This window comes from Xenopus tropicalis, chromosome 3, assembly GCF_000004195.4.
Source record: "Xenopus tropicalis strain Nigerian chromosome 3, UCB_Xtro_10.0, whole genome shotgun sequence".
NCBI lineage: Eukaryota > Metazoa > Chordata > Amphibia > Anura > Pipidae > Xenopus > Xenopus tropicalis.
Window position 1 is genome coordinate 109,702,262 of NC_030679.2, and position 25,083 is coordinate 109,727,344.

The following is a 25,083-nucleotide window of genomic DNA, read 5'->3' on the forward strand; positions in this document are numbered from 1 at the left end:
GTCACCCTCCGCCTATGTATATAGAGCCAGCTCAAAGCTGCTGCAGTCTGGTCTGCACTGAGAGTCAAAACATTCCCTGGCATTTTAAAGTACTCAGGGGCCCAAACACCCCCTTTCAGCCCAATAAATAGTCACTGTCTATAACATTTTACAGCAGCCCCTCTGACATTTGACATAATCCACAGCTTGCCAGTGGGGGGGCTTGCCCTCAGCAATAAGATATATGACTTGATCTTTTGCAGAGGTGAATGTTTCCATTCTGACTCCCAGAATGACTACTGCAAAAAAAAAAAAAAAATTATTTAGTTTTTTTAGTGTATGCTATTTGCATATTTACAGCCTGCATATAATTTTATTGTGAGAGAAGAACGCCACCCCTTCCCCTAATTACATAAACTGCTCCTGGGCACAACGCTAGTTCTAAAACCCATTGGAAAGAGCCAGTATTCCAGCCTATCACAGCGTGTCATGACACAGCCTATCAGAGCGCAGCTCAGTGTAACGACGATGAAGGGAAAACTTCAGTCGTATGCGGGAATATAGAGAAATACATGGGAGGTAGGAGATTGACAGGAAAATCATTAATCTCCCTTCTGAATCCATAAAGTTGCCATATATACTGGCAATACCGCGGATAATTCCTGTGGAACTCAGGTCCCGCGTCCCGGTTACCCCAAGCTAATACCGCCCATGCTGTGGGGGTCTCTATACACACACATTGCTCTGCTTATACAGACACAACAAATCCTCCCACCGGTCTCCCTCCCCGTTCTGTATCCAAAGCACAGCTGATTTTGCCTCCTCTCCTCTTCCCATTGGTGGAGCCGCGGAGTCACATGCTTGAGTAATCTGCATTCACAGGCTCAGCGCTCAGAGACTAACAAATCTTTCTGGAACCGCCGGACTTTCTCTCCTAAGGGCACCGGGGGGAGTAAACTATTCCCGGTACGTGTGTGCCTGTGGGAACAACAGTTCCAAGCAGTGACCCGCCTGTGTGCTAACGATGGATGGATCCGTCCGCGCTCTTCATACACTTGTTACTTTCACTCTCCTGACTTCCGGGCTTGTATTGGCTGTTCCAGGTAAGGGCAGATCTGGTCACTTTTATTTTTAGAAATAGTGGTCACTGAGCTTGTGTTGGAACCATTCCATTAAAGGGTCTCGCAGGGTAGCTGTGCTATATGGCAGCCTCTGCTGCTGATTTACCTTATTGTACATGTCGCAGAACTCCTTGTTTTTGGAGCAGCGATTCATACATCTGCTCACTTCCCAAGTGAACATCCCATTATGATTAGTCATTACCCAAACCCATATTCGCCCTGCTGGACCTTCTAAATATTTTATAGGTAAGCTGCCTAAGCACTGTAACAAGCCATTATTATAAAACGTTTTGCTGATAAATGCTCCAGCTATGCCCTGTCCTGCAGCATATGCTCCTACACAATCATACTCCCTCATATAATGTTGTTAAAAGCAAATCTTTAGCTTGCTGCTGCCTCCAGCTATTACTGGACTACAGTTCCCAGAATCCACTGGCAGTCAGTTGCTGGGTTTGCTGTGTATAGTAGTTAAAACATGAATTTTAGTTGAACAATAGCTAAAGGGTTACATGCTGGTCACCCCTGATGGAGTTTCTGTCCCCTGCAGGGGTTTGGTCACAGCAGTATTTATTAGTGTCTGGATGGTGTTGCCTTGGGAATGCAAGTGCCTGTGACATGTTATGGGAGCAGTGCTATGGGCGAGGTGGTGCTGGAGACAATCTGCCTTTAGCTGCAGGGAGCAAGCAGAGACTTGATGTTCTGTTCCATTCCTTAGTGTAACAGCTGCAGTTCGGCAAAATGTTGATTAACACATTGTTTTAATAGCTTGGGTCAGCGTTGCATGTTACAGGCACAGTTTGTATTATTAATATAAGCTTAGCAAACCACAAATAGCTTCTTTTTTGTTTTTTGGGCTCCTGTCTAGACAGTTACCATGTGCTTGTTTTTTCTATGGTAATTTTTTCTTTTAGGCTAATGTCACACTGGGGCGTTTTCTCCACCATCAGAGAAAAGTCAGTCTGCTCCCACTTGCGCCTTGGAAAGGCCTCTTCTGTCAGTATACACTCACAAGTGTGAATTTTCAGGTTAAAATTGTTCCAGGGTGCCGAGCAATGGGTAATGCACACTTTGCACTCAAAATAGTAGGGGGCTGAATCAACAATGGAAAATCACCAGCATTAAAAGTGCGACATTAGGGTGGTGGTAAACAGGGGGATTGTGAGGATTTTGTTCAGTGGAGTAGAGAGATGTTCTAAAGGAGCAAATCAGACTCCCTGTATACATCAGTGGCAATGCTAATGAAATTGCCTATTGGCTGATTGCTGTTTGGTATAATGTTACAAAGCAACAATAGCCTGACAAGCAGTTGCACCATTGCTTCTAAGTGTATAAACCTCAACTTTTCCCCAGCATCAGGTGATACTGGTGGTACTTTGGCTGCAGCACGAAAAAGTGTATCCTTACTGGCATATATTTGTGTGAAAGCAGCATTGCTACAGCTATTAGGGGCCCTACCAAGAAACTTTTTGGGCCTGTCTTAAGGCAAACACAGGAGATTGGCTACATTCACAATTAGCTTAGAAAGGAAACTACAGAACCAGACTTTCCTGTCTCCATTTCCAGTTCAGCCACTTACTATTGTTATCTGTAAGGCTTTATATATTAGGATAAACAAAACAAGCAAATATCCTGGTATTTTTCATGTAAGAGAAATTCTTTGCATTTCACCTTGGAATCACCAGAATCCAGCTTTGGAATTTTGGTACATGTACAGGTAGCATTTTAATCAGAATGTCAGGGATAGCCAAAGAGGTGCCTTTTAGTGACAGTGTGCTGCTACATTCAGTGGGGAGTTTGAATTGCCATAAATATGAAGAGCCTTGACAATTTTGAAATTAATTTAGAGTTTGCCTCCATCTCTGTTGCTACAGAGCTTTAATACCACAAAAATGGCAACAGCAGCTGTGCAATGTAGCTAAGTCAGCAAAGAGCAAAGTTGTAGGAAAATAAAAAGTGGGGTAGCATCAGTGCTGTGGTCTTTAAACACCCTGATTTTTTTTTAGTCAGGACATCTCACTCATATCTCTAGGGCTTACATTCTGAGCTCCATAGTGGTTACATTGGGCCTAAAGAGTCACACTGTGGAATGCTGACAATAATTTATTAACATAGTTTCAAGGTTATAGTTGTGCATACAATCATACAGACATTTGGTTTCATTAAACTAAATGTGGCCATACACTGTGCGAGGTCACCAAGCAAGCAGATCGTCTCCCAATATGCCTACCATGGTAGGCGATATCAGGTTAATTTGGTCAAATTAAAACGGTGGGTATATGGGCCATGGGACCGAGGACTGCATCAACAAGCTGGTCCCTGATCTGAAAAGAAAATCGAACCTACCCGATTGATATCTGCCCAATTTTAGCCCAGATATTGTTCAGGTAGGCCCGCCGGGGGTGCCCATTGACAGGCACATAAGCAGCCGAATTGGTCTAAAGGACCTGAATCAGCAGCTGAAATCCGCCCGTGTATGGCCACTTTAACTTCCAGTAGAACAATTGAACTGCTGACTAATTATTATAGGTTACTTCACACAAACCCTTTTGAATCTGTTAGTTAATATGCCTCAAAGTTCCATATGATAGGCAAAAGTCTAAATAGAATTTATATCCCTGAATTTTTTGCAAAAGCTAACCCTGTGAATAACTTTACCCACCATTTCTGATGTTTCTACCATATGACCTAGAGCAAGGCTGTTCAACTAGAGGCCCAAGGACTGGATGTGGCCCGCTCATGAGCTTCTTACACTTCTGTGTATGAGGCAATCATTTTAATACAATCCAGCTTTCAAATATGTGGCATGCCAAATAAGTGTCCCTCTGTATATAGACAAATGGACAGCAAAGGGCTAGAGCTATAGCCACCCTTTCTTCTTGTTGTTATTTACTCAAGAACATACCTGTGTCTGCACACCCCAGCATAGTTGCAATTTCATTTGAAAAAATATAGGTGTGCTTAAGGCTTTTTATATGCCAAACAAAAGCAAAGTGTTGTCATACAGTACAAATCTAAAGTGGGCGCGAGCTACAATGTATTATGTTTTGTGGAGTTTCTTTCCATCTGTGGTCACTCATATTGCTGTCAGCTAGCAAGTCTGGAGTGACTTTATGAACTGAAGAGAAATGTCGATTATGGGTGATGTTGACTGCAATCTGAAGGCCCAGTTAGGGGAGTATAATAAATGCAGTCCTTATGCTGCCGGTTGACAGTTACAGGTATTTACGGCCATTTACCTGACAGTCAGAGGGCTAGATTTGCTTCCAGTGTGGCCTTACAGTTTATATGTGGTCAGTCTTACATCCATACTGAAGCTGGGTGCCAGCAGGCACAAAATTAGTAGAACTTGATAAGGCATTTTGTTAAATCTCTTTTGCTAATGATTGTATGTGCATGTGTGTAGAAACTGTATCTCTGCATCATTTGTTGTCTTGGGCATCTGTGAAATTCAGAATCTGACTTGCAGTGGCCAGTTTGTCCCATTGTGTGTGTAGCTAATTTGGCCAGTAACTTCTCATTCATTCTGGGCTCATCCTCTGCCCAGGCTTTATTGGATGTGGCTTGGAGAACGTAATGATAGATACATGTTCAAATGGGCAGCACAGTGGCTCTTTGGGTATTGCTATGAATAAAAATAAGCACTAGGGCAGTAGCACACTGCATGGCTTTGGATGCTTTGCCGGCTATGTATTTTAGTATCCCAGGAGGCGGGGGCGTAATAAGCATTTGAATGAGCACTTGAAATCGATTCCAATAGATGGTAATTGAGCGTGATTCCTGGCATTCTGGTGCCGCTTGTCTGGCCTTTTAAAACATGCAGTGAACAAAGCACCTTAAATTACACTTGTTCAGTTGGCCTCAGATCACTGATAAATGCAGATGATTGTGTGCAAATATAACCCTGTACATATGTTCATTTGTCTTGGCCCATTTCTATGCATCTGCTATGGGTTAAGAATCCAGTGAACTTCCATGATCTCTTCCTTCTTACAGTCAAAAATAGTAATTCAAATATGATGCATTACTGGTTCTAAATTAATTTTAGGGTTGCCAAGCTGATATGTTCATTTGTGTCACCTGACAAACTGAGCTAATAAAAATTAAAATAGGTTAATTTGTGCATAGATATTAAGTGTAGTTTGTAACTGGCTAACTGGAGGGTAAATATAGCTTTTTTTTTCCTATGTGGCAGCCTCTATTACTGTTTGTGACCATTGTGGGTTGCCTCTTAGGAAATAGAACTATTTTTAAGTTGCACATTGCGTGTGGATTAGTTAGCTAAATTAAATTATTCTTAAAATGTTTTATTGAGTTTTAAAAGTCCTGCAGTAAGCAAGAAAAGGTTAAATAAATTTGATGAACACTTTAGTAGTAAGTGTATAACAGAAAAAATGGGGGGAAAAGAGAAATATAAACATTTGAAAAACATCAACAGAGAGAAGGCATATGGGGAAGGTGGAGTTGGAAAAAAAACAGGAGAAACAATTGTCAAGGATGCCAATAGAGTGCAACATATCTGCATGAGTTGATAATCTGCTTTAAAAGTATGTGCATGAAATAGTTGTACACATGTCTTCATGACTGGGCTTCAACATAGGCCTTGGCATTTCAAGTACACAGAGGCCTAAAAAGCCCCCCAGCAGCAACAGTGACTGTCTATTGCAGCAGCCCATCTGGCATTTGCCAGAACGGCAATCAGAAGACATTAAGGGCAAAGACTTTTGTAAAAAGTTGCGGTGACTAATCCGTGCACTGAAAACTCTGTTCAGGTGGACGATATCTGGCAAATGTGGGCTAATTCGATCGTTTGGCTCTGGGGCCAAATGATCGAATTATAACGACGGCAATGGGTGCAATCGGTTCATCCATGCGGCTTGTTGATGCGGTCCCCGATCCGACTAAATCTATTAACCTGCCCAATCAATATCTAGCCAATTTCAGGCCAGATATCGGTCGGGCATGCCCGTCGTTCCTGGCCCTACATGGGCCGATAAGCTGCCGAAACGGTCTAAGGGTTCGATATCGGCAGCTACAATCGGCCTGTGTATGGCCACCTTTAGTTGCAGTGACTTATATAATAGCCTATGCCGGGAAAGATGTTGCAATCTACTTATCGCCCTGTTTGCCTTTCGCCCTAATGGTGAAGACACACAGAGCTACTAGTAGCAGCTACCAGAGGCAATTCTCAGTATGGTCTAGGGCAGGGTATTATTAATTCTGGGGTTTAGTAGCCGTGAAAAAGTAGTTGCTACTAAGTAGCTCAGTGTGTCTTCACCCTAAAGGTGGCCATACACGAGGCGATTTCGCTCGTTGTGCGATGAACGATTATATCGACAAACGATCGTATGGCGATCGAGTTCCCATACGATATGCCATCCACGGGCAACGATAATTCGGGAAAGATTTTGTCGCATCATTATCGTAAAATACCTACGATCGTACATCTACGTACGATCGATGTCGTTGACTTCCGCTGCTGGCAATCGTGACATGCGCAGAGAACAATCGTTGAAAGACAAATGTCTGACACTCACACCAACTGGCAGATTTTATCGTTAAACGACCAAAATTTTTAAACCTGGCCGATCGATTTTGGGGACGATAATGTCGGCTCGTTTAGTGGGCCGACGATCGTTCGTACACCACCAACTATACGATAACTTAACGATAGCATCGGATCGTTCGGGAATCGGTCGTTTGTAAGTAAAAAATCGGTCCGTGTATGGCCACCTTAAGACAGTAAATAAAATAGGTTAGTGTAGGGCTAACATTTTCTCTTAGGGTTCTGGCACACTGGGAGATTAGTCGCCCGCGACAAAACTCCCTGTTTGCGGGCGACTAATCTCCCCGAGTTGCCATCACCTGCCATCCCACCGGCGAAAATGTAAGTCGCCGGTGGAATGGCAACTGATGGCTCTCTGATGGCAACTCGGGGAGATTAGTCGCCCGCGAACAGGGAGATTTGTCGCAGGCGACTAATCTCCCCATGTGCCAGAGCCCGTATACTTAGGGACAAATGGTTTTATACATGATTTACATATGAGGTTCAATGTAGAGCTTATTTAGCCTATTCACAAATCCTTCTTTGGTGGTGATGTTTTTATTTCCATTTGGACTCAAAGCTGCTTTTGTATGTAAATCTTTTGCTAAAAATAATTAATGTCGAAGGTGCAGTGGCATTGAGACCTTCTAAAACAGATGGGACTAGATATTATCAGATCTAGACTAGCATAATCTCTGGGATAAAACAATCAAGACACTTAACTCGGATGCATTGTCACAGTCGTTTTACTTTGTGCTGCCTGAAACCATTAGGCCCCCTCATAAATCTCAATATACAAAACAGCTCAGTTCTTATATCTTCTTAAATTACAGCATTGTGTTTCAGAACAAAGGATTCTTTACACTTACAAATTGTATGTGGCATAAACTGCAACATTTTAACACCTTGGAGAAATCTTAAGGCAAATGCCAGACATAGCTGTTTCTTCACTCACTTCTGCTCTCTCCTTTGTCAGATATGACTGGCACTGCTTTGACCAATGTGCAGACACATGGAGCTGAAATCCAATCCCTGTGTCCGTACACAGTAGTTCCTGTCATTGCAGACAGAGGAGTGAGCAGAGGTCGCTGTTTCTGTGAATGCAGGTTGACAATCGGCAACATCTGGCATTAGCCTTAGCCTTAAATGTATAATAAGGGTTAGGTTCAGGGCTGTATTTAGCACCAGTGATTCCCTAAGCACAGGGCCTTAGCTGCTGCCCTAGTTATGGGTCCTTCAGTGCCAATTTGGTAAATTAAACACCAAGTACATTTATCAATGATCCAAACAGCTCAGTTATCTGATTCTCAACTTAAATCAACCATTTCTTGAGCATATAAAGCTTTTTCTAGAAAATTCTCATTCTTGTTTACTGGCCCTAACTACTCAAAGGTGCCAATAAATGGTACCCATGTCCATCTTGTGGGCAAGGAGCTGCAAGGCAGATATTCATAATATTGCAGGGATTCTTATCCTGTATGTCTTGCTCGGAATAAATTGCTTAAAGGAAAAGTAACACTAAACATTTTTAACTAAAAAAATCTATTCTACCCTCCCCCAATAATTGCCCTATCCTGAAAACCATTTGTTATTGTGAATGTTTTAGTAGAAAATACCTGTAAAAAACTTGGCTTCTGGTCATTTGAACAAAGGCGATACGGCGATGCAGGGAAAGTTTCAGGGGAAGGGTCCACTATGCAGCGATTGATCGAGCCTAGCCTTCCCTCTGTATAGGAAGGAGTCAGGCTAGGCTCGATCAATCGATCGCCGCATAGTTGATGCTTCCCCTGATACTTTCCCCTGCATCGCCGTATCGCCATTGTTCAAATGACCGGAAGCCAAGTTTAACAGATATTTTCTTCTAAAGCATTTAAAATAACAAATGGTTTTCAGGATAGGGCAATTATTGGGGGAGGGTAGAATAGATTTTTTAGTTAAAAATTTTTAGTGTTACTTTTCCTTTAATATGCTGTTTAGAGTGGGTCAGTGTAATTCTCCCTAAGTAAAGGTGGCCATACACGTAGCAATTCTGATCTTTCGTTCCCACCTTCCACTGATGTTCAGGACTGAATCGCCAGATATTGAGGTAGAAACAACAACAGGGCGATTCAGCCCTGAACATAGAATTTGCTTGGGCGCCTTCAATAACGCCCGATCAAAATCTTTTAACCTCACCGATCGGCGAGTCGACCGATATGTGCAGCCTGCGATATCGGTCGCCTCTTCGAGCCGCCATACATGCACCGAAGCTATTTTTTGAAAAGTCCAGCTGACACACAGATATATCTAAATAAATATCAAAAGGTGAAGGGACCGTGCACTACAAAATGTATGTGAGAATCCTATACAAGTGAATATTCTTCTTAATTTTGGCTTCCTGAGAAATAATTACCACAATGGACAGTTCCCAGGATAATTTGTGTTATGTTGTAGTCATTCATTTTCAACACTGTATGACTTGTCTTGTTAGAAGTAACCAATAACATGCTAAAAGATGAGCCTGGGTTGCAAGCATTGGGACTCAGGCACCCAATTAGACCCGTAAATGGAACTTTCTATTACAGGGATACCTCTCCACATTTTTGATAGCCTGGATATTAGCTTGAGTTTCTAAAGTCTCTTAGCTTGCCCTTTTAAAGACTCTTCTTTCCATGCAATCTGTAATTCATTTCAGGCAAATATTTTCCCTGGCATTTTGTTTTAGATGCTAAAGACCCAATACCTATCTGGCGACCTTATCATTCTCTCTCCATCAAGGGGTAACATGCTCTGTTGACAAATGTGCCTTAAACCCAATACGGGCAAATGCTCACAATATATGTTCTCACGCAATGGGAATGAATGTTTATAATGATTTGTTTTTGTTAATGTGTCAGTGCTGTATAAACAGAGGGTGAATTTATATGAATACATTTTGTTGCTTTATTCTTGGTGAGTGACTTTTTATTTATTTTTTTAAGGGGAACTTTGTGGAAAAACCCCATGTCTTAATGGAGGAACCTGTCTAAAAGATGCACCTGACAATCCTTTCTGTCTTTGCCCAGTTGGTTTTACTGGAATCGATTGTAACATAACTGAAAAGGGTAAGCACAATAAAAGGCAAGGGACACAGGTGGGTTGGGGTGTTGTTTCTTTCTAATGTAGGCTGTGTTACACAGGATACACAAAGAATATTTTAAGTAGGTAATGTAATTCCAAAGTTTGCACCAGGTCTAATAACTATAGTGAACAATCATCAGGTTGTATTCACTGTTTACCAGATTTGGTTGATTGTTGTTTGTTATGGCTTACCCTACTGTACAGTGCTGAGTACATATGTAGCGCTTTATAAATAAAGATATACATACATACATACATGCTTTAGAAATCACTTGGTGCAGAAACTTGTGTACACCAGGAGAGGATGCTGACATAAATTCTCTAAAGCAGGGCTGTCCAACTGGAGTCCCATGGGCTGGAAGTGTCACTATGAAAAGGTTTTTATGGTCCCCAGTCTCCTCAGAGGCTTCATACACTTCAATGTATGATACATCATGTTAATTTAATCTGGCCATTGAACATGCTGTATGCAAAATATCCTTGGATGATGAAATCACTTGGTGCAGGCAGGTGCAAGCATTCCATGTGTTGTTCCTTTGGCAGGTGGGCTGTGGATTGGAAGACAGATTTGTGGGCTAGCTATGAAAGCCAAATAAACTGGCAGCAGTTACAGAACTATTATACCATCATTTCCTAGATTACCCTTGTGCTTGTACTATGGAATTATTTATTTAGGTATAATGCTACATTATTTTCTTTTATTTTGTTTTCACAAGTCGAGTGCAACACTGGCTCTGCTTCCAGTTGTATAGCTGCTAAAGCTCCTATTAAGAGAGGATAGCTGGGCACAACCATTTATTTCCTATTAGCACTACTCTGGGGTTATGTTGTAAAAATTGCACAGGTTTAGTCACCTAAAGCAACTGGTAGCATTAATTGGCCACTTGTCTAAAAGCAAAATCTTATTGGTTGCAATGGGTTATTGCTCCTGGGTAAAAGTTGCGCCTTTGATTTATAATCTCCTTGCAACAAGGCAACAGGTATTCTGCCAAAGGTATGATGCCCCAGGGGCCATGGCAGTTGAAATAAATATTGATAGAATTATACTTGCATAGAATGAACAGAAGCTCATATCCTCTACAGAGAGACTAATAAAACAAATCCATCATATGGATTCCCCAGTTCTACATGAAAATAAAAAATATAGTGTACGGTTACCAGATCTGGAACATCTCTAATGAATACAGCAGTGATAGCCTTTAAATTAAATGTTGCCCTTCTAGCTGGACGAATTTTTCACATAGTTGAGTAACCTTAATATAACGGAAGTTTGTGTGAGGATCATGCTAGAGTGCTTAGTAAGCTATATCCAGCTGGGTTATACAGCAAGTGTTTCCACTGACCTTCACACCTGTGCTTTGTTTCATATCTTCAACAGGCAAAATACCTTCTAATTTAGACTGTTTACCAACATATGGAAAGAACTTTAGGTGGCCGTACACGTAAAAATCTGCTCGCCTGGCGAGGTCGCCAAGCAAGCAGATCTTCTCCCAATATCACCACCTACGGCTGGGCGATATCAGGGGAATTTAGGCCTATGCAGTCCCCGATCCAACTGAATTTTTTAACCTGCCCGATAGATATCGGGCCGATTTCAGGCCAGATGTCGGTCGGGAAGGCCAGTCGTTGTTTCCCCTACACGGCCGATAAGCTGCTGAATCGGTCCAAGCGACCGATATCGGCAACTACAATCGGCCGTGTATAGCCACCTTTGGTCTCCAACCACTCACAGACAGGCTGCAGTACTAGTAGTATACAGATGTATGTATATGGACATTTTTACAATACAGTAATAGTACAATATTGGGGGGGCAATAATGACGTACATAACCAACTTCTGACAATTTTCCCCAGTAATATACATGATGACATAGGATTTAACGTTACTATGTACAGGTTTATGATCCTTTATCTGGAGGTAAAGAAAATCCAGAAATCTCCAAATTGCAGGAAGGCCATGTCCTATAGAGCCCGTTTTAAACAAACAATTATAATTTTAAAAGCAATTTTCTTTTTCTCAATTATATTCAATCTGCACATTGTAATTGATAGTAATTATCCATCCATCCAATCCATATTGATGGCAAAACAATCCAATTGGGTTTATTTAATGCTTAAATGATTTTTAGCAGACTTAAGTTATCCTTAAGTGATCCACATTACAGAAAGATCCCTTATCCAGAAAAACACAGGTCTCAAGAACTCTAAATAATAGACCGTATACCTGCATATATTTTCCAGGCAGAGTTTATTTTCTGTTTAGAGCAAGGGCCCATGGGGCAGAATTCACCCCTATGCTTAAAAAATCTATCTGCAGGCCAACAATCTGCCCTGTGTACCCTTGCCCTTATAGCAGACCAGACATTTCCTGTCTTTACTGTATGTACAACAGTGAGATAAAATACAAGAGATCAATTGCAAAGGCCTGGGATGCACTCTGTTTATGCTAGATCACAAGATGCAGGTGCCAGGCAGCCTTGTCCTCAACAGCAAACACTCTTGTGCTCCCTAACTTGCATATCTTAATGACACCAAGTTAAAGGACATTTAAGGATAAGGTTGGGTGGGTGAACTCCAATGTGCCTCCCTCCATCCACCCCTCATAAATACATTGCTGCCAAAGGATGGAAGTGATGTATAAACACTGATTAGTATCATTTTATAGCGTCTACATGTAAATTCTTTCTGTTCTGAGGCTTCATTATCAAAAAATAAATAAATACATAAAATGAGCAACTAGAGATGTTCTTGTGTATAGAGATTAACTATAAAGACCATCTATTTTTGCTTTTCATAAAAAAAAAAAAAATTTAGATACTTATAGAGAATTTACATGAATCTGTAGAATGCTTTCCAATATTTTTTTTCTACTTGATAGGCCCTTGTGATCCTAATCCCTGCCAGAACAGTGGGGAATGCCAAGTCCTGTCTGATTCTGGAAGAGGTGACACCTTCGTACAGTATTTCTGCAAGTGCCTGCCTGGATATGAAGGACACAACTGTGAAATCAGTAAGTGTTATCTAGTAAATAAATAAGCAGCATGCTACTGGTTTGGCTTAACTTATATCAAGACTGAATTCTAAAAGATCTAGATTTCACCCTCGTTCTGCCCCCCCATATAAGAAGAATGCTAGAATGACAGTGAGAGTTGAGCTGGACACTGGATCTTATAGAGGAGGTAGGATTGTGATGCAAATAGGGAGGTTATATTAATGTATTTAAAAAGGTCTGCATTTATTTAAGTAAATATAGTGGCAACTCCTGGTGAATAAGTGACAATAAGGCACTATCACTAAAAGGGTAAAAACTGCCTCTAGTGAGAAATGAATGTTCAGGAGCTTTGTGGAACCCTTTTCTTTCCATAAGATTGCTTACCTCATTACCTGCACTGAAGAGGGATTGTGTAGTGGGTCTTAGTATGGTAAAGAATTAAACCTCCTGTTAAGTAGGCTCTAAGGCCAATGTCAGACAGGATGTGAAAATGCTGAAGCAAGCAGTTTTGCACAGTATTAATAGTATTGGGCTGGTTTCAACATGATGATGATTCTAGCGTTCTTTAATGCCAGGGCGGTTTGGCCCTACTAAAAGCTTGTCGTAGAAAAGACTGCTTACGCCCCACAGGAGTTCCACCTGAGCTGTCACCCAGCCTCATGGCTGAGAAATCCTTACAGGGGCCAAAGACATGTAGTTATATTTTTTAACTGAAAATGTGGTGAATGAGACTTTTAAAACTTTAAGCCTTACAGTGCAAATGGATATATATATATATATATATATATATATATATATAATAATGCTACACAGCTGTTGTGGATTATTGTAAAAAATCTAATACTGTTAAATCTTCAGTGATGTTTAGTATTTTGAAAAAATAAACAAAACTATATATTTGGATTTAATGTAATTTTCTCTGTGTATATATACCCTTTAATCAGTTCAGGCATCTTACATTCTTAAAGGTAAACAGAATTTTCAATCACTTTCAATACAAATTGTTCTATATGTTAGCTAATTAGATATCAGACATAAATAAGCTAAGGAACTTGATTTTGGCTGCATGACTCTTACAATGAAACTTCCAGATATAGTTTGTATCTGAGTTAGTGAGTTGTGGCATTTTCTGTGGGTTACACCCTCATCTGGAAATATTTCCTGAGTTATTAGATGCTTTTGTGCTGATGCTACATTCTCTGGCCATCAGAGCAGATTTTCTTTATTTAAAGTGACACTGTTATAAAAACATACATTTCAATTTGCACCTTAAAATAGTGTGTAGTTTAATTGTAGAAAGTGGAAAAAATAGTAAAACTGTATATTTAAAGGGGTTGTTCACCTTTAAGTTAACTTTTAGTATGTTATAGACTGTTATAGCAAAATTACCTTTATTTTTTAATAGTTTTTAAATTATTTGCCTTTCAGTTCTGCCTCTTTTCCTACACATTGATTTTTCTCCCTCTGTTTTAGTCTGGCAGCTCAGTAATCCCAACACAGACTCTGAGCAGTTACTATTTGCTACATTTGTTGGTACATTTCTCAGCAGCATCTGTGCAATGTTTGCTGCTATTGTATTAGTTAAAACAGCGGCCTTTAATGAAACTCAATTATTGGCCCTGCTGAACAGGGACCCTCCCTGGTACCTGTAATAATACTTATAGCTTGCTTGTGGAAATGCTCCTTGACACCCAAACACTGTGTTCATATTGCTGCCTCCATGAATAAAAGACCACTAATATTTGTTTTTTTTGCCTGGGCCACTGCAATCAGCTACAATTGGTTCTAAAAGCTCTGTGCCTAAAGCTGTCCATACACGCACCAGCAATATCGTATGAAACCTCGTTTCGTACAATATTCTGCACGTGTATGGCGGAGGGACAAGACAACCAATATCGCAAAGGCTGTGGATATCAGTCAATCGTTCGGGATAAAAGGTTTTGATCAGGCACCATTGAAGGCGCCCGAACAAAATCTGACCAGTGGTCGCAGGACAGATCAGAATTGCTACGTGTATGGCCACCTTTAGTTTTATTTGCCCAAACTGAACCTCTTCCAAAGCCAAAAGTAGGCAGGTTCCATCCAGCCATATGCTGCTGCTGCTGCACAGAAACAGTCTAGAAATAACCTCTTGCAATAGAAAAAGAAATAAACCTAGAAAATCGCATGAAATACACCCTAGTGGCTGTTTGTATCAATGGGAGTTTTACTAAATGCAGACTGTAAGCTATAATGAGCTAGCTACACCATAGAAAATCAGGGAATTCCACAACCTCACAGCTCTCACAGTAAAAAATCTCTTCCGAATATTTAAACAGAACCTCCCTTCTTCTAAACGGAGTGGGTGCCCTCGTGTCCATTGGAAGGACCTACTGGTAGATAAAGCATTAGAGAGGTTATTATATGATCCCCTTATATATTTATACATAGTTATCATGTCACCTCTTAAGTGCCTCTTCTCCAGTGTAAACAGACCCAACTTGTCTGGGTCTTGGCCAGTCTTTCTTCATAACTGAGACTTTCCAGGCCCTTTACCAGCTTAGTTGCCCTTCTCTGGACCCTCTCCAATCCAATAATGCCCCATTTGAGCACTTGAGACCAAAACTGAACAGCATATCCTAGATGGGGCCTTACCAGTGCTCTGTAAAAGGGAAGAATAACACCCTCCTCCTGTGAATCTATACCCCTTTTAATACAGCTCAAAACCTTGTTTGCCCTTGCTGCTACTGAAATGGTCCGTGTGTGTCATGTGTAGATGGCTGTTCTTCTGTGCTTCCTAACTGAACAAATACACATTGTCATAGTCATTTGAATGACTATCTATCTATCTATCTATCACCATGCTGGAGCGTTCCACCCAGTTCATTAAGTGTCAGCTTGCCTTGGTGCAGTCAAATAGAAGGCCACTGAATGATGAAAAACCTTGGAACTGTTTATTTTTTCTTTCAATAAATCTGCATTTTTTTTTAAACCTGTCAAGTGTGAATGTATAAAAAGAGAATGTTCCAGAGCCTTTGTTAGCTTTAGATTTATTTTTTTAAATACTGTTATATATCCTGCAGTGCAGGATATTATAAATAAAGTGTCCTTGAAGTGTTTTCCATTTGTTTTTAATTAATGCATGTAAAGGATGTTTTGGTGCTTTGGTCTTTATCTATCCTAAAGGTTCCAAAGGTTCATTAAAAAAATCAATTGAAACAAAATTCAGGACTTTTAGACCCTCCTAAGCCCATTAATTATGTGAAGTGATTATGGTATGTGCTGGAGGCCGTTAGAGGACAAGCAGATTGTACAGAGCATATGACTCAAGCATTCCATTGGGGATAATCTGTAAAAACAAGTTGGTTTGCCGGTGTGTCTAAAGGTGGCCATACACGCACCGATAATATCGTACGAAACCTCGTTTCGTGTATGGTATGTCGGCGAGTCGACCGATATCGCAGGATGCTGCTGATATCGGCCGACTCGCCGATCGGACCAGTTTGAAAATTTTGATCGGGCGCCATAGAAGGCGCTTGACCAAAATCTCCCTTCAGCACTGAATCGGCAGAAGGAGGTAGAAATCCTATTGTTTCTACCTCCTTACCTGCCGATTTAGCCCTGAATGGTGTGTGGCGGATCTGACGATGTTTCGTGCGACCGATGGTCGCACGAAACATCGTCAGATCACCACGTGTATGGCCAGCTTTAAAGTGTATAAGCAAAAAGGGACTGCACACTCCAAAATCTTACAAAAGGTTTATTAGTAAACAAGTGGCAGTACTTTTGTGGTTTGTGTGTGTATACCACAAAAAGACCAGCAACACTGGGATTTTTTAGTGAAAAAAAAAGTAGGAACATACAGCCTGGTTTTTCACTAAAAAATATGTATATGTATGTATATACAGTATATGTGTGTGTGTCTGTGTATATATACGTATGGGATCCCTTATCCGGAAACCCGTTATCCAGAAAGTTCCAATTTAGACTCCATTACAAGCAAATAATTCTAATTTTTCTCTGTAATAATAAAACAGTACCTTGTATTTGATCCCAACTAAGATATAATTAATCCTTATTGGAAGCAAAACAAGCCTATTGGGTTTATTCAGTATTTAAACGATGTTTAGCAGATTTAAGTTATGGAAGGATCCCTTATCCGGAAACCCCTTGGTCCTGAGCATTACCTGTATATAATAGTCCATAGGGTGCACACCATTTACAGAACAAAACCTGGGTGCTAGTACCAAAAACCGTTTACATTTTGCTCACAATTCTTCAAATTCCTGAAGTGCTGTCCTTGTACCAGTGTGTGTGTATATTATATATATATATATATAATATATATATATATATATATATATATATATATATATAAAATGAGATTTATGGAGTCATTTACTAAGCTGTGGATTAACTATTCCTATCCCAGGGCATGTGCTTCCTACTTTTCAATGTACCAAACTTTGATGTGGGCAGAGCTAGAGCTAACAAGCCAATCTGAGCATTAGAATAGGTACAAATCTAATACTAGTTGCTAGTTCCTGTAAATGAGTTAAAGTGCCATTCTAAAACTATATTCATCCACCCAAATCTGTTAAAATGGCAGCTGGACCTCTTTAAATCTTTTTCTTATTTCGGAGGAATCCAAGTCAACCTGCGCATTGAGTTGATACCCCTGTGAGCCAACATAACTCTGAGAGCAATTGTCACCTTTATTACATTGTTACATTCTGATGGTATCTTCTTCATCTGTTCCAGATAAGAACCACTGCTATACAAACCCCTGCAAAAATGGGGGTATCTGCAAACACCTTGGTGACGACTTTTCATGCAAATGCGCTTCACCATATATAGGGAAAGTATGCAACATCCGTAAGTATGTGCTAAGATGGCATTGCATTTTAAATAGGAGAATTTGCTAGCTGATGCACTAGACTCTGTCTCATTTACCTATGAGGGTAGGTCCCTGTGAGAAAGAGGAACACTGACTGACTCTGGCCTGAACAAACCACTGAACTTTCATGATTCATATTGTACTGCCCCAGGCAGGCATTCCTTTTCTTTAAAATACACACTGGCCTGGGGGAATTTAACCTAAAGCACACCATCCTTTTGCTTTCTCCCATCTGCTTCGCTACCCTGGTGGAAAATCCTTAATTCATTACTGTACTGCACATGCTATATAATTTTTTTTTTCATATTTACAAAATGTTCGTATGTTGCTTCATAGGATTTTTCTTGTATGAAAGAAAGCTTTGATAAATGCACCCCACGTTAATTTATGCATTGTTTTTTTAGGTTGTGCCAATGCTTTGGGAATGGAAGGAAGGGCAATTTCAGATGCCCAGATAACATCATCTTCTATGTACCATGGCTTCCTTGGTTTACAGCGCTGGGGGCCCAACCTGGCCAGGCTCAACAACAAGGGCATGGTAAATGCCTGGACAGCGAACAGCCTTGACCAGCATCCATGGATACAGGTACTGATGGTTTTTTTTACCCAACATGCTTTCTCTGTGCTCTGAAGTTAGATAATTTTGCTAAAAACAGACCCCCCCCCCCCTTGAAGGATAAGGTGAAATCTAAATTGATCTTTAAAGAATAATACCATTGCGCAACTTGTTTTGTTGGGCTGTGCTAGTGGCTTTGTAAAGGTAAATGGGGCTTATGTTGTTGGCTGTAACTTTTTTGTAAACATCTTTTATGGGTGAGTATAAAGGCAATAAGTGTCACAGGCAGTATCATTCCTTATAACAGAATTCCAATAGATATCATTTGACATCCCATACACACATATAATCTCTGTTCTTACTACAAGGGAAGGTTTTACTTTGGTTCATACTATACAAAATTAAAAGATTTCTGGGTAGAAATTGTGGAGGTTGGGTTTGGAGAAGTCTCTCACCTCCAGAATTTCTTGATCAGTGTGGTTATATTCTGGACAGCTGTGTTTTGGCTGTAATTTAAGAGGCAAAGAGTCACTGTTTGTGTGGAGATTAACAGCAACCTAATGCCCTTCAACTTATTAAGACAATTTGTATTGTGTGCTTTCTTTACCCTTTAATCTACTGTGTGCAAGGGCCTACTTTGACATATTCTGAGATACCCTGAAAGATTTCAGTTTTTAGCAGTCTGGTACACAGATAGCATATTTATATGATTATGTAATAAAATGCACTAAGGTTGCCTGGGAGCATTACCCATAGCAACCAATCAGAAAGTAGCATTTATGGGTTAATACTCCTGGGCAAACTTAGTGCCTTTTTTTACATACAGGGTTTAAAGTTCAACTATATTGTCATGTCTGCACTGGGTTTTTTTATGATGCTTCCCTTTTTTACTACTTTCAAATGTTCAAATGATTCTCAGGACAATTATGTATTTGCTACAGCAGGCATATCTTACTGCAGTGCTTCCTCTGTATACCATTCCCTTTATAGGGCTGCATGTGCGTTTGCTTTTAGCAGTTAAGCTGAATGTCAACCTTGTTAGAGGTATATCAATGAGTCTCTACAGTGGAAAGCCTGTGCTGTCAAAGTGTTATGGCACCTTTTATGTCCAAACTAAGAGGCTTGCTCTTGAAAGTATTTAGAATTTTTTTTTTTTTTTAGCTGGCCGTGTTCCCAGTGGCTTCCGACCAAACCTCTTACTTGCTTCTGTAAATTAATGATACATAGATAGATGTAAAGCACGACTGAATTGTAGGTGGGGGTGGTAAACACTTGAGCACATATGATTTTTTTTTTCCCTAACAGGTCAATCTGCTAAGAGAAATGAGAGTGTCTGGAGTCATCACTCAAGGAGCCAGCAGAATGGGCACGGCTGAGTATGTCAAAGAGTTTAAGGTGGCATACAGCGTCGATGGGCATGAGTTCACTTTTTATAAAAGTGAAGGAAAGGACAAGGTGAACTTCACATTTATGCTTCTGTTTTTTTTTTTTTTTTTTTTTTTTACATGCTTTCATAGATTTAAGATATATTCCTCAATCAGCCTTCTGTTCTGTTTGCTGTTTGTGATCCAGAGAAAGGCAATGCAATCCATGTTGTTGTTGCTAAATTGTGCTGAAAGAGAGAAACTGTAGGGCTCATTTGCTGAGTCCATAAGTACAAGATCACTCTTTAACTGCTATATACCTCTTTGCATATCAGGCATTCAACATAGATTGTAAACTTTGTAACATAGGTGCTGACTTTGAAATTATCTCTGTACCTCACTGTGTATAAATAGTAGAGCTTTAGGGCTCTGGCACACGGGGAGATTAGTCGCCCGTGACAAATCTCCCTGTTCGCGGGTGACTAAACTCCCCGAGTTGCCATCAGTTGTCATCCCACCGGCGACAATGTAAGTCGCCGGTGGGATGGCACACGCGGTGGCGCGATTTCTGCAAATCGCCGAAAATGCCTCGCGAGGCAACTTCGCCGATTTGCCGAAATCGCCTGCGCAGCGTGTGCCATCCCACCGGCGACTTGGGATGGCAATTCGGGGAGATTAGTCGCCCACGAACAGGGAGATTTGTCACGGGCAACTAATCTCCCCGTGTGCCAGAGCCCTTAGTAGAATAAAAATAATCATAATATAAATAATAAATCATTTTAACCTAAATTGGACACTGGCATGATTATTATTGTACTGTAGTAGGTCCTAATCCTATTCCTGCTTGTAAAGCAGAAGGGCCCCAGATCCTTGTTTTTGAGATTGCCTTTTTTGAAAGAAAGCATAACCTGGCAGACAGAACCAGCTGCAGAGCTCCCTTCCGTTAGCTACTTAAATCTCACCCAATGCCCCCCTTCTGCTGTAGCTATTATTTGTTATAGCTTGTCGCAAGTCTTTGAGTTAACATCATCATTTATTTATATATATATATATATATAATAAATAGTGCCTGTAAGTTGTGCCCTATACCAATGGCTGGCCAGATCCAGTCTAATGACGCCTTATTATTTACATTCTAGAAGGTGTGCAGTTTGGAAGTGAGAAAGCATTGGCCAATAAGGTAAAACTACAGCTACTGCAGCAATATTGCCCCACAGTGCCCCCCTTATACACAGGTATGAGGTAATTTACCCAGAGACCCCTTTTCCAGAAATTTACAAAATATGGCAGTGCCAGAGTATTCCAGATATTAGACCACATGCCTATAATAGCCTATATATTGCTTTACCGTTCTCATTGCTCTTACTTCTAGTTTTCATTCTCTGAAAAGAGTTATAGACTGCATTACATTTTTCGGGGAAAAAAAACTTTTGGGGATGAGCCATTCCAGCTTATAAATATGACACTTCTGGGAGATTCCTTGTTCAATAGTTATTCAAAACATCTGTGACTTCTTTGCAGTAGACTTTTGGATTGTTCTCTTTCAGCCTTGGAAAAAAAATTCCCATTGTCTAAAACTAATGATATAGTGTGTACTGCAACTAATAATACATAAGCTAGTTTTCAGACATTTTTATGTGAAATATAGTTCGAATGAAGCAGCTCCCATAATATTAAATGTATGCAGCTATTTGTTTAAATTTTTCTCTTCTAATTTTGCTAATTTTCTGTAGTACACCTGCCCAGGTTTGTTTTAGACCTGACTCAGTAAGGTCTGCGTAAAGTCAATCTGCTGCACACGTATGGGAATACAAACTGCTGAAGCATTGTTAGTAAGTTGGTCCAGGAATTGTGGGCACCTGTAGAACTAGAAATTATGCCTTATGAAAGAAAAAATTGGCTTCCCTGCATACCAATTACTTTGTAAAAAATGTTTCCCTTCAATCAGATCTAAAATATATAAATAATAGATGATGCAGCCACTCAAGCATTCAAATGGATATACTGTGCCACTATGGTAATGATCAGCTTCTATGGCGGTTTGGAACAGTGTGCTTTGGCTGTCCATGTTTTGGGTCTGGATATTGGTTTGTGGATAACTAGCTATACAGTGGAGTAAGTATAAGCAGTGCAAATGCTGAGTGTCGGCAATATTTGATAATGTCATCAACTGTAAGCCTCTTGACCTTCTATCTATAAATAATAAAGAGAGAATCACATCAGCTTGTACCACACAGGGCAGTGACCTGGCTATAAATCAGCCAATGCGTGTTAAGTTGGGACAAGTTGCCAAAGAGTGGGAGCATTTAGCAACAAGCAGCAAAGCTGAAATGCAAACATGATGGTTATGTTGCCCACACAAAGCTTTTCTTAACTGTTTGGTCAATTTAACCTAACACTGAGATCCATCTGTTCATAGTGATACCCTTAAATTAATTTGGTCAGTCGTTTGCAACAGCGTAATAGCTAAAACAGTTGGATGCTGGCAGGTATCTGTCTGTTCATGTGCGTGACAAATTTTCATTAACATCCAACATCTCATTGCAACTTTATTGGTCGAATATGTGGTAACTTGTCACATGCATGACCAACTTTCTGTTGAGGTACAAGAACAAACATGCAGATTGGCCAAGCTGGGTTTCTCTGCATTTCATGTGTTCCTCATGTGTTCCTATAGATAAAAAAATTTTTTTTGCCACATATAAATCATTAATGGCCTTATGATTATCCCATGGGTTCAGAAGCTGTTCTGCTTTGCCCTATCCTTCTTAGTCTAGGAGCACACGGAGCAGATTGTCTGCTGTCTACATTTTGTATGCAGGTGGAGGAAAGTGAAAAGGTAAAACCATTTGTTTTCTTACTAATATTCCTTCAGTGTAGCTCCATACAGGCTGACGCTATGCCTGTCAATGGAGCTACAGGAATGAACGTATGAAAGCACATTCTCTCCCCTCCACCTATGTACAAAACGCAGGTGGAGGAAAGTGGAGAGTTTTTTTTTTTTTTTTTTTTTTTTAGCATGTGCAGGGTGTTCTGATTACCATTTATACATGTACACCCAAGTCATTGGCACTGGTTCATTATGTTTAGTGTAGGGCAATCCAGCTGGAGGCCAGTAGGCCATATGATTTATAAGATGTATACCATTATCATTTTGATATATTTCAGCCAGTGGACATGTTGTATTTCAGAGGGCTAAATACTTGAGAAGCGTTGGGCAGACCTAGTTTACAGTGTGCACAGAATTTAAAGGTAGTTGATATCCCAGTTTGTGCCACCAACAACAGATGCTTATTAAGTAGCTACGTGAATAAAATTTTATTGTAGATGAATGGATGATAAACTAGATGCAGTTATTTAACTGGGTGACCCACAGAAAGTAGGGAAATGTATAGGGGGCAGTGTCATTTTTTTGGGTTTGGACTGGTTGTTGTAGCCCATTAGGGCAACAGTGAACGCCAAATAGTGCCATTTTAATCCCATGTACACCTAAATAGTGCAGCCATTGCTGTATTTGTTTTAACCCTTGTGTGCCTTCTGAGAGGACAGATGTGTGGCAGCTGGCAGTGGTGTGTGCAGATGTGTGGTAGGGTGAGTAGTTGGGAAAACTTTGGTTATCCTGACCTCTAGGAAGTTCTGGTGCATCACTCTGTACTACTGGTGGGTCTGAAAGAGCCAGTTATTTTTATTGAATTACTGTGAAAGATGCTCGGCCTATGTATGCTTCGCTGAATACTCTGCACAAGCATCTAGCTTATATTAATGTTTTTGTTTTTTTGTTTTTTTTTTTGTATGGTTTATGGTTTTAAGGAAATAGTACTTGTGAACTTGATTTGTGTCTCATTATCTCATTTTGATGTTGTCTAGGCTTTTACAAATCCCTGCACAAAGCTAGCAAGGCTGGGAAACAAATTCAGAGGATTAATTTGTTAAGAAGTGTGATTTCCATAACAAACAAAGCACCTCTGTTTATTCGCCCATTTGTTTTAGGCCATTGCCTCCTAGATACCCAGTAATCCAGTGCATGGATAAAGCTCAGTTGGACACAATACACGTGAGAGTAGAACCAGGGATATCGCCACCTTACACAGCCAACTCTGCAGTAATTGCTGACCCACTGGAATGTCTGTCTCTTGGATACAGAGAGAGGCTTACTAAAACAGAAGGTGTTTGCATGCCTCATGCTAAACACATAGCACTGCTGATTTTTAACTTAAAAAGACTTGTGTATGCGCAGTATAGTAGGATTTAAAAATGTCGCTCTGCTGCGCTTGTGCTAGTTTAAGTCCAAGTTTTGCCAATGGACAAATGGGAAAAGTAAGACAGATGGTGGTTCTGATGCAAGGCACAATGGGTCCAGGGATTATTGAATTTACTTGGGGGGATGCCTAACTCAAAGGCAACCCATGAATTTGATTTTCCTTGTCCTTTAATAATTATGTGCTGAGATGGAAATTACTGCATCTATGCGGCCAACCCCATATTACACAGATAACGTAGTGTTCACCCATAAAGGTGAAAATCTCCCATATTTGGTTTTAAGGCATTGCTATGTGTGTAGTGAGGAATGTGGATAGCTTTGGTCAAAAGAGAGAATTCTCACTATTTAACATACATCAGTGAGTATTTCAGCTCCTTACCTTAACATCTCCAGTTCTTGCATTTTGTTATACTCCTTCATAGTGGTACCTAGCCGTGCCCCTTATTTTAGATCACTTGACATACCTTTTTAAGTATTACGTATGACAGGTTAAGTTTAACTTTTGCTTTCTGTAGTCTAAGGATTAATATACCAGTGGGTGGTGCAGTGGTGTATTTTCGGATCACTTTCTCCTTCCTTATTGCTAACTATTTATTTGATCATGCACACCCCTGGAGACCATTCAAATTTTTGAGTGCTGTTGCTCTCCAATTATACTGTTTTTGCTCCTTCATAGATAGTAAGGGCAAGCTTAAGCCAAAGAACAAGTTTTGCTTTTCACTTCTCAGGCCTTTTGGCTAAAATCAAGTTTAGTTGCTCTTATCAGGAGAGACCTAGTCTCACTCCTCCTGATGGGACAATCTACCTTGATCCGCTGGCCAAAGGGACAGATAGCTTTTTAACTGCACTGGGAAAGGAACTGTTAAGAATGCTGAACATTTTCTCTCTGCTGAATATTAAATAAGCACTATATAAATAGACTGCTAACTGTTTATGGTAGCCAGGAAAAAATATTCCCATGTTAGTTCCTGTATTTCCATTTTAAAAATGCAGAAGATAGATAAAAAATTAAAAGTCCTGTGATATTATTTCTGCCACTCACATTACCTAAAATAGATGAAGTTGAGCTACTTAAGACAGCATGTATACATTTATATTACTCTAGTCTACAACATAGATTGCACAGCAGAAAACAAAGGCACCCACTAGGATTTGGATGTGCCTTATCTCTCTCTGTGGTTACCATAATGTTAGTCACCACATGGATTTCACCTGAAAATGTGCACATGGATGCTACATGGTAGCAGGGGTTCAAACACATTGTGTGTGACATTGTCTATCAGGCTATCTAGC

At 40.3% G+C, this 25,083-nt stretch overlaps 1 protein-coding gene across 2 annotated transcripts in view; it reads left to right on the forward strand.

The window, feature by feature from the left end:
- The first annotated feature begins 479 nt into the window (after positions 1-479).
- Positions 480-25,083, forward strand: part of mfge8 (milk fat globule-EGF factor 8 protein) — a 37,990-nt gene continuing 13,386 nt past the window's right edge. The window contains exons 1-6 of one of the 2 annotated variants that reach the window (XM_012958774.3): positions 480-1,082; positions 9,603-9,725; positions 12,620-12,751; positions 17,474-17,587; positions 18,014-18,195; positions 19,471-19,620. In XM_012958774.3, coding sequence (XP_012814228.1) covers positions 1,004-1,082; positions 9,603-9,725; positions 12,620-12,751; positions 17,474-17,587; positions 18,014-18,195; positions 19,471-19,620 — 780 coding nt within the window. In that variant the 5' untranslated portion in view covers positions 480-1,003. The remainder of the gene's footprint in view (positions 1,083-9,602; positions 9,726-12,619; positions 12,752-17,473; positions 17,588-18,013; positions 18,196-19,470; positions 19,621-25,083) is intronic. The other variant, NM_204070.1, reaches the window with a different exon arrangement.